This window comes from Montipora capricornis, chromosome 14, assembly GCF_036669925.1.
Source record: "Montipora capricornis isolate CH-2021 chromosome 14, ASM3666992v2, whole genome shotgun sequence".
Classification (NCBI taxonomy): Eukaryota; Metazoa; Cnidaria; class Anthozoa; order Scleractinia; family Acroporidae; genus Montipora; species Montipora capricornis.
In genome coordinates this window covers 10,180,305-10,197,804 of record NC_090896.1, presented here as the reverse complement: position 1 = coordinate 10,197,804, position 17,500 = coordinate 10,180,305, and the positions used below count along the sequence as shown (strand labels likewise).

The 17,500-nt window shown below is 40.4% G+C and overlaps 3 protein-coding genes across 3 annotated transcripts in view; 2 read left to right on the top strand and 1 right to left on the bottom strand.

The window, feature by feature from the left end:
- Positions 1 to 390: 390 nt before the first annotated feature.
- LOC138033073 (fibrillin-2-like) overlaps positions 391 to 17,500 on the top strand; it is a 172,295-nt gene continuing 155,185 nt past the window's right edge. The window contains exons 1-3 of the mRNA XM_068880825.1: positions 391 to 474; positions 2,396 to 2,658; positions 3,479 to 3,593. Of these exons, the coding sequence (XP_068736926.1) occupies positions 399 to 474; positions 2,396 to 2,658; positions 3,479 to 3,593 (454 nt within the window). The 5' untranslated portion in view covers positions 391 to 398. The remainder of the gene's footprint in view (positions 475 to 2,395; positions 2,659 to 3,478; positions 3,594 to 17,500) is intronic.
- On the top strand, positions 8,891 to 13,596 carry LOC138033076 (uncharacterized). The gene is made up of 4 exons (XM_068880829.1): positions 8,891 to 9,224; positions 9,998 to 10,837; positions 11,457 to 11,726; positions 12,041 to 13,596. Exons 1-4 carry the CDS (start codon positions 8,910 to 8,912, stop codon positions 13,211 to 13,213), a joined length of 2,598 nt encoding a protein of 865 aa, XP_068736930.1. The 5' UTR covers positions 8,891 to 8,909; the 3' UTR covers positions 13,214 to 13,596.
- On the bottom strand, positions 13,769 to 17,432 carry LOC138033074 (ATP-dependent helicase wrn-1-like). The gene is made up of 2 exons (XM_068880826.1): positions 16,763 to 17,432; positions 13,769 to 16,213 (listed from the first exon to the last, which is right to left on the bottom strand). Exons 1-2 carry the CDS (start codon positions 17,272 to 17,274, stop codon positions 15,025 to 15,027), a joined length of 1,701 nt encoding a protein of 566 aa, XP_068736927.1. The 5' UTR covers positions 17,275 to 17,432; the 3' UTR covers positions 13,769 to 15,024.

Genomic DNA, 17,500 nt, shown 5'->3' with positions numbered 1-17,500 from the left:
TTTAAATTATAGTATCCCCAACGGGGTAAAAGATAACAATTATTATTTTATAGCTCTAATTAGCATTAGACAAGCAAAACCTGTAGGATTCTGGTAGTCAAATGGCGCAACTATGCAAATGTTCAACTAATGGTGGAAAATCTGTAAACAATGATTTCCGTTAATTATAAGTGGTTTTGCCTTTTTAACACAGACAGAGGGGCCACAAAAATAGAAAACTGTCTAACTTGTTGTATCTTAGCTTTAGCAAAAGTGTTGAAGCGCCAAATAAATGTAGTACAGGGGAAAATCAATTGTCGACAGGTGCTGATTATAATTAATTGTCAGTCTTCTTCTGCCCTTATTTCAAATTAAGAATTTATGTGATGTTGCCAGTTAATTATTGCTACTTTGCGGACATGGATTCTCTTCTTCGGTGCTACATTCTTTATCCGTTGCTTTATTTTGGAGCATCTTACGCTTCTTTTGAAGAAAGTAAGTGTTCTGTCGAATGACGCTTTTCAGTACATTATTATAGCATTTTAAACTGCGGTCACTTCTAAGGGAGATAACTCAAATGAGATATCACTGAGCTTACTGAATGGATACGAGAACGTTATCTATAAGGATATCAAATCCCTTTATTGTAATAATTTCTCGACTACCCAGAGCCGTTCTGCATGGAAAGTGTGTACTAACTTTCCGAGAAAAAAATGGGTGTGAACGGTGTAGATGTTTGGAGAGAAAATTGAAAATTTATTACCAGATTCTCGCTTCCTCCTCATACATCATCGTCGAGTGGAAGCGAGAAGTTTACAGAAATGTACCAAAACGTAAAACGTACGTACGAGGTGTGCAAAGCCTAATTAAAGATATTCAGTATTTTACGGCGATCTCGTAGCCGTCGTCTTACGGAGTTTAAGAAACGAAGACGGCTACGGTAACGACAACGCCATAAAGCAGTGATATTATTGGTTAAAAGGGGAAAAAATGATCGTGCTGCACGTGTGGCACGCATTTTTGTACATTTCTCTTGTCAAAACAACAACGTAAAATGACCAATTTTCAGGTTTTGACGACAACGTGGACAAACGAAAGTGAATCTTTGCTTCTCCCTCTTTGCTTCAAATCTGCACATAATATGGTTGTAGCATACTTCGCCCATATTGTACAACATAAACAAGATAGAAACATCGTGACACACCAATTGGAATAGCTCAAACTTATATTTTGAAGTGATGTTTTCTTTGCCGTAGCCATCGTGGTTTCTCCCTCTTTAAGCGCTCCCCTAGTCTCAGTCTACAAGAAGGAACTTTAAGATCTACGATGCGGTCGTCATAGAGAACGCCACAAAACAAGAATATCATTGGTTAAAAAATATATATATGTCTAAAAAAAGTAAACACAGGTGATTGCCTCGGGTTCGAAGCTTTGCAAATTAGATATTTTTCGTAAATATGGGACGTGATCTATGTGAGTGTTCTCACGATTTCACGCGTCTGTGACGCAGGCTATTCGCCCTTGTAACACGGCGGCCATATTGTCCCGGGAGACCAAAAGAGCTTTGTTTTACCACTCCAAGCCTCGCAGTGGAAACCATGGGGATGAGGCTTGGCGTGGTACAACAAAGCTTTTTTGGTCTCCCGGGACAATATGGCCCCCGTGTGACAAGGGCGAATAGGTCAGTAACCATAAACCCCAAAATGCAGGAGCAAAATCATACGTTTTTTGACTCGACAAAAATTACTTTATCGCCGTGTTTCCATAGCAATCCGTACTCTACAACCTATTTATGCATTCGGCGTTGACCGATCAGAAACGCGTTATTTTGTTGAATGTACAATAAATGTGGTTCTTAAAAACAAATTTACTCGGGAAAGGGTTGACTGAAGGAATAATTGGAGGTAAAGGCTCCGCATGATGATGAGAACCTGCTTTAAGTAGTTTCATGACAGCAATGATCTAAATTTTAACATGGATCTCGGCGCAGCTGGTGGCAGTTCAAATATATGTCTTCCTTATATTTAGTGTCTTCATATGGACATCCGCTTCGGGGTTTATTACGAACTCAAAAAGCTGTCAGTTGGTTTGGTAGCTGAATCGATGAAGCAGCGTACCAGTATAGCAGAATTTAGCAGTTCGCTTCACGTTCAAGGCTAAACTTTTCAGTAAGGTAGACTAAACGGGAGGCAGCTATTTTGATATTAACGGCTCGTGCTATAATCACCCTCCGACATATGAAGCCACCCTCGACCAATCAGAACACGTGAACCTCTCTAATCAATTGTGCAATCATGGTAAAATTTGTGTTTGCCATTTTGCTTACATTAAAACAATCCCATAATGCCTACGTCGTATTACTTAAACGTTGCGACATCAAAGCAAAAGACTCGTATTAACGGTTCTTTTTCTGCAGGCTCTTGTCGTGAGCTCACGTTTCAGCCTTCTCTTTCCTTTGCTAACGGGCGTTTGAAGAATCATATAATAAAGAGTTATGAAGTACACAATATGCATGAATGCGAATGGATTTGTTACCAAGAACATGACTGCGTCAGCGTCAACTTCGAAACTAAAGCGAACACAGATGGAAAACATAGATGCGAGCTGAACAATTCTACTCACGCTGAACACGGTAAAGATTTGATCAATGCCAAAGATTACATTTATCGAGGAACGGAGGTGAGACATTCAGTTTAATTCACTCCTGTGACACAAATACAGCTGTGTTGGCATGGAATATCTGTTTTTATTATATGCCCTTAAAGGCACGCTGTGATTGGCTCCTCAAACTCCGAATATCCTTTACTATTCACCTCCGAGAAAACCGCGCGGGATTTGCGTCCGAAAATATTGTAATCGTTGCAGGAATAAATGAGCTATGTGCTATGTCGCTGGCTAGCTAGTGTTGGATATTTACTTCTTTTTGTGCTGTGTTTATAAATGGTGGTAAAGAGTTACCTGGCGCTTCGCAGCTTGGTAAATATCCGCCACTAGCCACCTCCAATTCGGAAACCTGGTCCAAGAGGTTTTTCTTGAGCCTTGAGCTGAGAAAGCCGCGAAGTAGCAAAGACCAGTCGCGACTCTTTCTTTCTTGTTCGCGACTCTCTAACGGCTCAAGAAAAGTCTCTGCGACTAGGGTACCTCTTCGGTGAATAGTTGTTAATTAACCGTAGTTTGCTTTTGGCCTTAACTGTGTGTGATACTTGTATTGGCATTTTGGTTAATGTTTGCATTTATGAAATAAATGCATCCATGTATTGGAAGTGCCCGTTGTAGATGAAAGAGAGAAGAAGGGAGAAGAAGGAAGAGGTGGTTTTCGCACTTATCTTGACAATTTAAGCAATTGTCTCTTATATACAACTAAAGCTAATATACTTAATATATATGCTCAATAATGCGGGCATTTTGATTGGTTCTAACCTATGATATATTAATTTCCGTTATTCTTACACTCTACCATACAAATGACAGTGATGTATATTTTCTTTTGCTTGTTCAGAACGCCTGTGGCAAATCTCAGTGTAAAAACGGTGGAACATGTCAATCCGGTTTTACACAGAAAAGATATCGCTGTTTATGCACTCCTGGATTCAATGGTGACCTCTGCCACGAAGGTACGGATAATGATGTATTTTTTTACAAAGGGCACCTAACCAACCCCTCCACCCATTTTTTTTCCTGGCAAATATCCAAATCGTTCCCAGGACTGGGAACTAGAAGATCACGGAAATGAAGTTCTGTAAAGCCTGGTTTTCACTAACGACGCAAGCACAAGCACAAGCATTAACGCAAGCACAACAGTGCTTAATTCACCGTGAAAACGGGCCTGGCGCAAGCACAAGCGCAAGCACAAGAGCGCTTAATTCACCATGAAAACGGGCCTGACGCAAGCACAAGCGCAAACACAAGAGTGTTTAATTCACTGTGAAAACGGGCCTGGCGCAAGCACAAGCTCAAGCATAAACACAAGCACAAGCACAAGAGTGCTTAATTCACCGTGAAAACGGGCCTGACGCAAGCACAAGCGCAAACACAAGAGTGTTTAATTCATCGTGAAAACGAGCCTGGCGCAAGCACAAGCGCAAGCATAAATGCAAGCACAAGAGCACTTAATTCACCGTAAAAAAAGGGGCCTGACGCAAGCACAAGTGCAAGCATAAATGCAAGCACAAGAGTGCTCAATTCACCGTGAAAACGGGCCTGGCGCAAGCACAAGCGCAAGCATAAACGCAAGCACAAGAGTGCTTAATTCACCGTAAAAATGGGCCTGCCGCAAGCACAAGCGCAAGCATAAACGCAAGCACAACAGTGCTTAATTCACCATGAAAACGGGCCTGACGCAAGCACAAGCGCAAACAGAAGAGTGTTTAATTCACCGTGAAAACGGGTCTAGCGTAAGCACAAGCGCAAGCATAAACGCAAGCACAAGAGTGCATAATTCACCGTAAAGATGGGCCTGCCGCAAGCACAAGCGCAAGCATAAACGCAAGCACAACAGTGCTTAATTCACCATGAAAACGGGCCTGGCGCAAGCACAAGCGCATGCTTTAACGCAAGCACAAAAGTGCTTAATTCACTGTGAAAACGGGCCTGACGCAAGCACAAGCGCAAACACAAGAGTGTTTAATTCACCGTAAAAACGGGCCTGACGCAAGCACAAGCGCAAACACAAGAGTGTTTAATTCACCGTAAAAACGGGCCTGGCGCAAGCACAAGCGCAAGCGTAAACGCAAGCACAAGAGTGCTTAATTCACCGTAAAACGGGCCTGACGCAAGCGCAAGAGTGTTTAATTCACCGTGAAAACGGGCCTGACGCAAGGATAAACGCAAGCACAAGAGTGCTTAATTTACGGTAAAAACGGGCCTGACGCAAGCACAAGCGCAAGCATAAATGGAAGCACAAGAGTGTTTAATTCACCGTGAAAACGGGCCTGACACAATCATAAACGCAAGCACAATAGTGCTTAATTCACCGTGAAAAGGGGCCTGACGCAAGCACAAGCGCAAGCATAAACGCAAGCACAAGAGTGTTTAATTCACCGTGAAAACGGGCCTGACGCAAGCATTAGCGCAAGCATAAACGCAAGCACAAGAGTGTTTAATTCACCGTGAAAACGGGCCTGACGCAAGCACAAGCACAAGCATAAACGCAAGCACAAGAGTGTTTAATTCACCGTGAAAACGGACCTGGCGCAAGCATAAGTACAAGCGCAAGGATCAAAATGTATCCATTTCCTTGTGCTTGGGCTTATGATTGCGTTCGCTTGCGTTTTGTGAAAACGGGACGCTACTCAAGCACAACACAAGCTGTGATGTTCACATATCTCCAGGATTGACCCTAATTAGATGCACGACGATTTCAGTAAGAGTCACGAAGTGTCCCTTTGCACTTCTCGCCAACTTCAACATCACTCGTGTCTCGGAATAGGACAATTAACGTCACAAAGTATCTCCCAAATGCAGCTCAATAAAAAGTAACGATTAACTGCTGCATTTACCCAAAGCTAAAAATAACGCTAACTTTTTCCCTTACCTTGTTGTTGAAAATAGGTAGCAACTGCTAAGCCTTAAAGGGACACTTTATGTTGGACGTCAATTTTGAGCGCGCGTCTATTTAGAGTCAATTCTGGATACAATAAACACCAGATGTGTATATCTAAACGAATTGCAGACGAAATCATCCTAAACTAGTTATTAGTCTCTACTATAAATTCGGCCGTTTATATATATATATATAGCTATATAGATATAGCTCTTTGGCATTACAAAGCTTTTGCTTTCATGTCCAAATTGAGCACTCTACTAGGATGAGTCATTGCCGCTAGCAATTGCGCATGCTCACTAGCTCGCTAGTTTGAGCACTCTGGCATGACTTGGATGTACCACATGCGTGGGACATCTGGGGTGGCTTTATAGCTTAACCTCTATCCTAGACATCAGCACTGCACTGATGAGGCCCAGAAGGCCGAAACAGTACTGTCTGCAGTTAGATATAGCTCTTTGGCATTACAAAGCTTTTGCTTTCATGTCCAAATTGAGCACTCTACTAGGATGAGTCATTGCCGCTAGCAATTGCGCATGCTCACTAGCTCGCTAGTTTGAGCACTCTGGCATGACTTGGATGTACCACATGCGTGGGACATCTGGGGTGGCTTTATAGCTTAACCTCTATCCTAGACATCAGCACTGCACTGATGAGGCCCAGAAGGCCGAAACAGTACTGTCTGCAGTTATATATATATATATATATATATATATATATATATATATATATATATCATCAGAAAGGTGAGACACGAAGCATGTGTATTTCACGCTGAAGGAACAATGCGTTTTTCTTTTAACAAAAATAATATTCAAAAATTGACGAGAAAAATCCCACAAGCTATTTGAGGGAAATGGAACAGTATTTAATTGATTCAAGCGGGAGCTCTTTAATCCTAATTTTTTTAAAGGTTCATTACGGGAACTAATATTTTACGGGGAGCCATCACAAAGAGGTGTGGTCTGTAAACCCGCCAACAAAACAACCTCCGAACCAACCAAAACTTATGACTCATTTAAGTCATTTAAGCCTTTGAATGATTCACCATGTACACGGGGTTCATGCCAGCAAGGCCGAAATCGAGAAGAATTAAAAGCAAAACAATGAGTAAAGTGCTACTCATGCTTCCTCGCTATTGTATCAGGAGGCTGACAATAACCCGTGGCTCTGTCGAGATGACAAGAAATCGCAAACGATAAGTGTTTTGGGGTAGACTTTCATATACCGAACTAAAATGGCATAGGACAAAAGAATTATTGTTATTCCGATTAGGCCTTGCTAATTCGGTATTATTATGTTCACGTTGTTCTTTTGTTTTATGGACATTAATTATTTCGGATCCGGTATATGAAAGACCAGAACAAAGTGAATTGCGAAGACAATATTCCCAACAAACATTATCCAATTATAAATTCGTTAGACACCTTTCAAAACTGAAAGATCAAGCCATAAGTAATGAAATATAGGAGGTTTTCAACCAACCTCTAGAGACACCAATAACAAAATAGAGAAAAGTACGACTTCTGGTGGACGAACAAAAGAAGCTAATGAGAGATCTTTTGTTTTCGTCCACCAACGTGGCGGCGATGACGTCATGTGAAAACCTCCTACAACTTCACTTTCTCTTCCCTGCTAGCAGAGGCTCTTTTCCTGGTGTTCGCTGACGGGAGAAAAGAGACCTCTGCCATGGGTCTAAATGGACTATATTGAGCATGCTCCGCGGCTTAGCGACCGAGCTATCACGTGATGTTGGTAAGACGTCACGAAATATGACCTTTCACTGAAACTGGCGCGAAAACCCCGCAGATGCATATGGCGCGTCATGTCTCACACCCCGATTAACTCTCCGTGTAGTAAACAGAGAAAAATATCATCGACTAGATCGCCAAAAACGCCGGTTAAAAAAGTACAAAAATCGTCTAGAGATAATTGTTGTCTGATCTGTGGTATTAACTTCAAGTTATCTGGTCAGGGAAGCTTTTTTAACACAACCACAACTGCAGGACTTAAAGAAAATTTGACATTCCTTCTCGGAGAATCGCCCGATTTTTCCCTGTCATCCCGACGGATTTGCAAATGCTGTAAACGAAAGGTGGACTCAGTCGTAAAGAGAACATTAATTCTCGAACAAGACAAAGCATTTCTCATCGACAAGTATCGGAAAAATAATTCTACAAACGAGAGGCAATGCGCTAGAGAACCCACCAAACTCACTCCGCCGCGGTACAAACGGATGTGCAAGGAAAGTCCTTTGGCTGTAAACAAACAAGCTAAAGCAAGGAAGGCCATCAACAAAGAGACGGATGGAGTGGAAGAGCTCGGTGTTTTTCCATTGAGCACCAGTTTCGAAGATTTGAGAGCAGAATTTGTTTCTCACGATCATTCTTACGCTAATAAGCTTACCTATGAACCAGATACTGTGGCACAGTGCGAAGGAGATTTTCCTCCCGAAGTGGAACAACCACCGCCAGAGCAAATTGCTGCGAACCAGTGCCATGGGAATTCTCTGACTGAAGTCGAACAAAGGCATGAGCGAATTTCTGCAAACCAGTTCGAAGGAGATGTTCAGATTGTAATCGAACAGCCGCGAGAACCGGATGTTGCAAACCAGTGCGTCGATTCGGTCGATTTACCGCAATCATTCCTCTCGCTTTTGTTTGATGATGACTTTCACTTCGACTTTGCCTCCAGCTCAGCTCATGACCAGGACCGTAGCGAAGAAGTTTCTGTTAATGCTGAATTAACAGGAAATGCCGAAGATGATGAAACCGAAGTGGAGGTGAGAAATACATTTCTGTCACTTGTCAATAGTCGGTTTTAATAACTTTCTGCACGTTTACAAAATTAATATTTTACTCGAAGAATTGAAAGAATAGATGACTTAAAATTGATGGCTCCCTGCTAGCAGAGTCTCTTTTCCTGGTTTTCGCTGGCCAAACACGGAAAATTGGTGCTGAAACACTTTTTTTTGGCCTTTCATTCTCTGCGCTTAACGAAGGAAGAAAAATACATTACCTGTGTGCTTTCATATTGCTAGAAATAATACCCTGGGAACGAGGTTGTGTTATTCCCTCCTAGCCTAATTTTCTTTCATTCGTTAATGATATGGTTGTGGTGTAAAATCTTTTTATAATTTCTGATAATAAAAAAAGCCTTTGCTTGAAAAGAATTATATCAAGAAATATTCTTTTGTTTTCTTGCATGCTTTCAATAGATAAACATCAATTATCCTTCTGGCCCGAGAAAAGTTAAACTGTCTAAGTCTGACCAGAAAACTGCCACTATAGTCAAGTACATTGCACTAGGACTTCCCAAATTGGCCTTGGCAGCCTTACTGAAGACATCAACAGGCATCATTGAAGCCAAGAAGTTGTTGTTCAAGAAAATGGAGGAGGAACTTATGGGCCTTACATCAATAAAGGAACCTAGTGTTCTTAGGCAAAGCCGTCATGACTTGTTACCATCCTTCAAGATGGCTGATTTTGGTGAGGAGTTGAAGGCAAAAGCTCCTTTAACAACTGAGTTGCTCAACAGCCTTTGTGTCTCGAAGTCAAAAAAACGCAAGCAGGAGAATGGGAAGCAAGTTAATACTGTCATTGCTACCATTGCTGCAATCATGCTTCAAAACCGATGTCCACAGATGTCAGCCCTGGCATACCGCATTGGTTTGATACTACGCTTTTCTGGGGCAGGGGAAATGGTAAGTATTGAGCTTATAATTATCCTGGTTTTACCTGTCACTGAATTCCCACCCTATATTCTTAGGGAATTTTAATGGTATGTGCTGATCACTTAAACAAGTTCTCTGTTGGTTGGATTGCTATGCTCACTCCTCCTAGAGATGGCTCAATGAACCTATACTTAGAAAAGATACATTTAATTCCTATTTTGGAAATTCCATCATTTAAATACCTGTACCACCAACATGTATTCAAGAGTAATAACAATAATAATAATAATAATAATAATAATAATAATAATAATAATAATAATAATTATATTATTAATAATATTAATATTAATAATAATTTTTTTTAAAGTTTTTTAATGAAAATACTAATCTTTATTAAAGACTTCACAAGACTTATGTAATGAGTAATATTAATAATAATAATAATAATAATAATAATAATAATAATAATCATTGTAATAATAATAATAATAGTAATAATAACAATAACAATATTAAAATAATATTTTAATGGTAAAATAGAGTAACTCAGGTTTTTAAAGAAGGTAAATACATTATGATTTCTCATAGACTGTTGGTAGTGAGTAGCAAGTGATTTCTCTTTACACAGTAGGAGAATATGACTGATTCTGTCCCTTATTCTGCAATGGAGAAGTTGAAAGTGAAATCTTTTAATGATTTTTGTGATCGATCGGTTAGGGCTTCATATCTGTATTACAGCTGTAATTTGATGCATTACTTAGTAATAAAATTCCAGTTCTCTGTTAACTGTATTTTTTAAGGGTTTGGAACTTATGACAGCCCATGGCATTACAGTCCATCCCACACAGCTAACAGCAAAGGCAAAGGAAATGGGAAAGGACCACGATAAGACTCTCTTGCAATGGAAGGGCACCATCGAGCAACATAAGGACACTGTGCAGTGTCTCGAGATTATAAAACAATGTCTACAGAGCCTAGAATATCTGCCAGAACTACCCAAAATTGGGCAGGTATGTTCCTACCTAATGACAAATGAACCGAGTGACTGTAGGATGATAGATGCAAGTGGTGTCTGTGGAGGTGCAGATACAATAGATGCTTCCTCAATAAACCTGGCATGTCTTTACAACCCAACCGATGTTGTGCACAGTATTGGAAGTAAGCTTTTGGAGAAGCAGATAAGCTCCAAGATGATCAAGGATACATGTGCTTTTGTTGCAAAATCAACAGAACAAGGTGATGATGCTTTGGATGCCATTAATAAGTCTATTGAGGTTGCAAAACACTCAGCCCCTAAAGGATTCCAGATCATTGGAGATAACCTGGACCTTCATATTAATGTCAGGCATATGGATAATTCTAACAAGAACAAGTCCCTTCATACATTTAACCTTGTTGCCATGGAGGATGTTGTTACTGGAGAAAATTTACCTGATGTGACTGAGAGGACTCTTGATGTGGTCCAAGTTCATGAGTTTCTGCCCTCCTTGGATGATGTAGAGAAGCTTAAGAAGGATCTAATTCCATTATGGACTCGTGTAATGGTTAAACAACTTTCAGCCTTTCGTTTCTTAAAGTCTGTTGTTGTGTACCACATACCACATGAGTACAGCGAAGCAATGAGATTACCTTCCAATCAGGTATCTTGTAAATGGACATAATATACTATTAAAGGGTTGCCCATAATAACTTTTATATGTAAATTGGGTTGAGATTCGCAAGTATAAATTGCTATCTGTGGTTGTTATTTGAGGAATCTGTGATCCCCTAAATTAGTTTTTCTTTTTGTTATGCCACTGCTAGCAGGAAAGCTATGTATAAGACGATCATACAAATTTAGGGACTCCCAGATTCCATGGAACTAAACACAGAAAGTGTTTGGTATTTGAAACTCAGAAATCTTGCCACTGCAAATTTCATTAGACCTTAAATGTTATTATGAGTCCAGGTTATGTAGCAAGATTTTCTGCTGTCATGTTAACAAGACTAGTACTGTGTGGTTCTATGCAGTTTCCAGACTTCCCCCACCAAGAGTATCTGGAAATTCCTGGGGGGTGGGGGGGGGGGGGGGGGTATATGTTATAGCCAAGCTTGTAGAAGAAAAGTTCAAAGCTAAACTGAAATTTACCAGGGGAGGGGCACAAAACAATTTACCCCCTTTGGGTGGAGTATGATTTGAAATTTTTGGACACGACACATTTTACCACAATGATCACAGTGCAGTTTTTTGGGTCATTCAACGGTACTTATTTTTTACAGATACCTCTTGGTTGTCTTCCAAAAAATGAAAGCCTCAATGAGGACATGGTAGACATATTAGAACACCTCCATAGCAACTATGTGCCAATGTCACAAGTTAATGGTACCAAGACGCCTGCCGACTTTGTTTGCTTTGGTGGAGATCAACTCACAGAAGAGAGGTCAAGAAATATTCAGAAGGCACGTGCAGATGGCAGGAGTGTGGATGAGAAACTAGATGGCGTTTGGTGTAAGAATGAGGATTGGCATGGCATACGCATTGCTTACCAGGTGTGTTCATTTGTTGCGGATTTTTTCTGTTGGGGGGCGGGGAGGGGAATCTGTTATCAAACTCTTCCCTTTATTCAAATAATATTTTGGACTCACCAAAAAAAGAATCAGTGAAAATTTTGCATAATATTTCTTTTGGACAAAGACTAGTGGAGGAAGATCTACTGTAATATCCCTGTCTGACACAAATGATTCACTCCAAACTTCACAAAAATTATATTTAAAGGTTCTTGCGAGGGTTTAATAGGTGAGAGTTTTGTGGGTTGTAAGATCTAATGCTGATTTTGGTCTCCAACTATGTCATTTGTTTTCAGCTTGCTGTCAACATTCTGCGGAAGCCTAATTCAGTTATGGATTGGGGAACAATGGCGAGCAATGCAATCGTGGCTGGGAATTCCAATGCTCTTAGAGACCCCCTTGACCACTATGATTCAGTAAAAGAGTTCTTTGCAATAGAGTTGGATGCCTTCATTATTGCTGCAACCCTTAATCATTTTGGAATGGAAGGTATGGAAAGCATTCCAACGAAAAACATGATGCCTGATAATCTTAAGAATTCCAGCAAAGAAGCTCAAAGAAATTGGCTTCACAGGAAAGTAATTTCCATGCTTGAGAAGTTTGTAATGCCTGGAGTGTCTCGCCTTCCTAATCTTCTCGCAGCTTACAACCCTCGTCCTGACTTGCCCTGTCGTGGCCACGGTTGTACAAGAGTTTTCAAGTATGGCAAATGTCGTGTTAAGCATGAGAAAAAAGAGCATGGCCTCACAGTAGCGGATGAGGATGCAACATCTGAAAGTAAAGTGGACGACAAGGGGACAGAGGACTATGTGTACAATTATGGTTGCCTCCACCTCAGCATTGGTCTTCTCCTTAGGAGTGCAGATGACTCTGTAAAAGAAGGTGATGGTGAACGGCTCTTGAGGGTGTGGAATTTTCTCACTGTTTTTTACCGGGTAAACAACCACAGCAAATATGCATTAGCTGCTCTCCGTCTCAAGGCATCTCAGCTTGGCTTGCTTACTCCAAGAGAGGCACATAGACTGAAGTGGAACCGTTTTGCCTCTCGAAAGGGAGGGCAAGGTAAATGCATATCTAGGGACCTTCTGGTAGAACAGGTAAATATGGTGTCAAAGGAATGTATCCGTGAGATGGGTGCACCTAACATAAACAGCAGCTCAATTGAATCTTCAACCAAAGCTACAGGGCCACTTCTAGGACTGCTGCAACAGTCTAAGCAAGACCTTGGACAGGGAACACGCAACACCCACCACACCAACAAAATCAAGCAGCAGACATTTGTTACTGTGTTAGAACAGGTTCACAAAAAATCAAATGTTTTCGACTTCAAGGCTGGTAGGAGGTATACTTGCTTTCCTGAGGTCAAAAATGATCTGTATGATGGGGTGAATGTCACAAGGCTGCACCGCTGGATTTGTCGCCATCGTAAAAAGTGGCATAGACAAAATCAAGCCTTTTACAAGATTTAATGGACCTCTTTAGCTTGAGCAGTTTGTTTACCGATTTCAGACCATGTGACATTCTCTGGGAGTTGTTCCTTTATCCATCTAAAAGTTATTCAATCATATACACATGACTATTTGAAAGTTTGAAAGCAATAAATCTCAAGAGCAATATCACATGGTCTGAAATGGGACAACAAACCACCCAAGCTAAAGAGCTCTATTCTTCGCATTGGTGAAAGGTTTCCATCAGAATTGTAATCTTTCATGGGGTATCACAATGACAATGCTAATCTGCAGTAAGGGTCCCACCCTTGAATTTCAGGGGTCCTCCACTGGGAGGTTATGGATAAAAACATGTGAATGACAATGCTGATTCAATTTGAGTAACATGCTACCTCAATGGATTACTTATGAAATTTGACTAATGCCACATCCAGCATAGTTGTTACTGAGTTCATACTTGTAGATTATCGAGAAATATGTACTACACTATGTAAATTCCATCACAAAAAATCTAAATTACCAAGGGTTAGAGTTTTATCACAAAAATTTAATATAAGGATTACCTGCTACTAACAACAGTCTCATAGCTTTAATATGGCAATTAAATAAATTCGTACACAGTTTGGATATCAATAATTTCAGCCAGTTTACAACAAATACATATCATTGATTCAAGCAAATTTGTAATATATTATATTGACTGCAAGGCGGACATGTTTAAACTCAGAAATTCCATTATCCAAGGTGGAAAGTGTAAATACTTTAAACAGTTTTAGTATATTACTGAAACTATAATTCTATTGTAAGCAAACATGAACACATAGCATAACAAAATACTGGTTATGATGTACACAAGGGCACCTCAATAAGGGGCAGTGTCATGAAGATTTTGCTGTTTTAGGCAATTCTGTGCTAAAATCATTACATTTATGTTTTAGAACAAAATAGTTCTGTAAAGCTATGACAGAGATATTTAATGAATATTTTCAGAGAGGGCTAGCTGTAATAAATTTATTGAGGATTTTGGAAGACGTACCATAGAAATTTGAAAAAAATAATTTGGCCAATTTTAAAAATAATAAGGCCACTGTATTCAAGTATCAATCCATTTCCATCCTTGCCATTCGTAGCGACAGGTGACAGGAAACAGTTTCATTACCTTCAAATAATCTTTAATAACAAAGCTATGCCATTAGTTTTGGAATTCAATTAACACGAAGACACCTAGCTTTTTATAGAGTTTCCAAATAGCATGACACTGCCCCTTTAAGGCCTCTGCTTTAAAATCTTCAGAAACTGTTTTTAGCAATTCCCAATAGGGGGACATGGGAATGGCAGGAGAGTGTGCACACCAGACACTGAAATCATTCATACAGTAATTATGACTTTTAGCAGTGTTAAAATGGTAGCTTTCACCCTGCATTAGCTAGAGTAAGAAAATATTGAACCATGCTGTGCAATAACCGATTGTACAAAAAAATTAATTCCCCTGGGCAGGTGGGAGGATAGTTCATTTGAAGAACCCTTCCCCTGGAATTACAGGTCCCCAAAACAACCCCTCTACTTAAATCCCATTCATCATAAACAGTTATGCCCATGGGGAAACTCTACATTATGACAGATTCCCAAATGCATTTGTCCTTACAACACATAACTATTCATTTCAATTAAAAAAAGTGCGAAAAAAGATAACCCAAAATAATTGGTCACCTTTTAATTAAAACCTTATCTACAGCCTCTTGAGTTGGAAACAAAGAAGTAATGAAGACTTAATGAAGAATAATAATTAGAAAAATGGTTGGTAAAATACGTGTTCTTTCTTTACATTAAGATTATTGAACACTGCCATTGTCATCAGAGCTGCTCTCACTGATGTTACTACAATATGCTGCACCAAGCAAAAGAGGATCATCTTCAAAATATGGCTCAAAATCCATTGTCATATAGGCACTTGCTTCAGATATGTCATTGAAAATGTCTTTTACAGCCAGAATTATGTCATTAGCCAGGTGTGGATTGAAAATGGGGAAATTTTCAATCAAATAATCTGCCAAAAATATATATTCTAGCTTACCAGCTAATTCCAGTATGAGATCTGAACCCAAAGTCTCGTAAGTTCCAAGTTTGTCAATGTCCTTAAGAAGCTCAATGAACAGTTCACGTTCCTCACTTTCTACTGTACGACTAAGCGATTCCAAAGGCAAACTTGTGTCCACATTCTCCTCCGCCTCGAGTTGCATGACACAGTCAGCTCCCTGGCACTTGCAAAGCTGGGTACAAAAGTCACAGCACTTATGCATGACATCCAAAGTAGCTTCTTTTTCTTTAAAATGTTTCAGTAGTTCCTTACGCCGGCAACTGGTAGCTTTTACATAGTCTCTCATTTCTTTGTCACAGTGAGCAAGATGATAGGGCTTGTAGTACAGAAAAGCAGCACATGCCCTGCCATCCCTACCTCCCCTCCCAATCTCTTGCACATAGCTTTCTACTTCTGTTGGTATACCGTAGTGAATGATAAGTTCAACATCAGGAATGTCAACACCCATGCCCAAAGCACAAGTGGCAACAACCAGCCGCATTTTGCTGTCTCTCTTTACAAATTCGTATAAGACATTCTTCTGAATTGACTCGGGGGTCTTACTGTGGAACATACCATATAGTTCGTTGTTTGGGAGGTTTTCCAAAAGGACTTCAAAAATGTCTCCACATGCAGTGATGGATCTGCAGTAAATGATGGTTTTTTTCATTTCACAGCCCTTGGATTTCAGGTCCTCGATCAGCGAGGCAAAGGTTTCATCCAGTTCCTCATTTCTATCAAGTTTTGATACACACAGTTTTATGTTTGACTTGTTTGGGCTAAGGTTTACAACCTTAGCACTCTTCATGTGCAGGTTCTTCATAATTTGGGATCTGATAGTTTTCCCTGCAGTGGCTGTAAGGCACAGAAATGGTTTTCTTGTAAACCCTCGCACATCACCCACTTTGCTGTAAGCTGCCCTGAATGGTGTGACACTTAGACCCCTAAAAAATAGGTGTTTCATTAGTACTGTGGTATATTGTTTTCGTGAAACGTGGCTAGCTTGTTACATTTATACAAACGGGGCATTTACTTAATTTTTTTTAATTGGCCTCTGATAGTAGGCAGAGCTTTCAAGGCAACACAAAATATTTTTTCCTGTGACACCCAAGGTTTCCTGCTAGCAGAGGCTCTTTCCATGGTGTTCACTTAGTGAATCCAAGGAAAAGAGCCTCTGCTAGCAGGGAACACAAAAGTGCGTGACACGCATAGCAATTTTTTTCCATTAGCAAAATTTGCAATTATCAATATGAATTTATAAAGGAATTTCTATCATGCTGATACCACCGAATATTTTGATGCGATATGCTTACACAATGAGAGGTAGCCACTTTCTGTCTGAACAAGTTTTCTTTCGGATTCTTCATTTGGTGAACACAAAATGATTTATAGGTACAGTGTATCTGCAATGTCTTGAAAAGTAACACGTGCTCAAGTTACTTTTCTGTCACAATATATCGCATCAAACATCGACAAACCGAGATTAGGCTTACCAGCTCACTACACAATGTGATTCGTCCACAACAATTCCAACCAACCGATCGTCCATTTTTACAAGGAACTGCTTGGATTGGATGTTTTCCAAGGTTTCCGGACTGCAGTAAACCACTTCAGCTTGATCGAGCTCCGTCCGTTTATCATCGTTGCCGAACAGCTCCTGCTCCATTTTAACGGCTTTGAGCTTGAGCCTTTGGCAGGACTCAAGCTGGTCAGATATGAGCGCATTTAGCGGTGAAACAACAACAACAAGTGGGTTCGATGGCAGAATTGGCACCTTTCCCGTTCGTGCAATAAGCACAGCAATCTGGTAGATGAGAGTTTTCCCATGCCCGGTCGGCAAGCACGCAAACGTGTCTCGCCCGTTTAAAAAATGAAACAAGGCCTTGAACTGCTCTTCACTCAATTTCTTTATCTTTCCATCGTCGAGGTTATCCAAAACAGAAGAAAGCAAACTTAATAACTCTTTACGACTGAACTCTTTCGAGGTCGCCGATGAGCACGCCATGTTTATAATGTGGGCTCAGAAAATAACAGCGGAATTATTATAAAGAAATGCGCGAGACGCAACGGGCTCAAGTTACGGTCAGCGAGCAATGCAAGGAGCATGCGTTCTAAATAGAGCCGTCCAAGATCGTGGACGGCGGTTAAATCAAAGCCCATTTAGACCCATGGCAGAGGTCTCTTTTCTCCCGTCAGCGAACACCAGGAAAAGAGCCTCTGCTAGCAGGGAA

Bases quoted from the DNA above. Each gene is read 5' to 3' on its own strand.
- LOC138033076 (XM_068880829.1), top strand. From the start codon at position 8,910: ATGGAGGAGGAACTTATGGGCCTTACATCAATAAAGGAACCTAGTGTT. The intron at 10,838-11,456 runs GTATCTTGTAAA...TATTTTTTACAG, and splicing joins TGAGATTACCTTCCAATCAG to ATACCTCTTGGTTGTCTTCC. The intron at 11,727-12,040 runs GTGTGTTCATTT...ATTTGTTTTCAG, and splicing joins GCATACGCATTGCTTACCAG to CTTGCTGTCAACATTCTGCG.
- LOC138033074 (XM_068880826.1), bottom strand. From the start codon at position 17,274: ATGGCGTGCTCATCGGCGACCTCGAAAGAGTTCAGTCGTAAAGAGTTA. The intron at 16,214-16,762 runs GTAAGCCTAATC...CCTATTTTTTAG, and splicing joins TCACATTGTGTAGTGAGCTG to GGGTCTAAGTGTCACACCAT.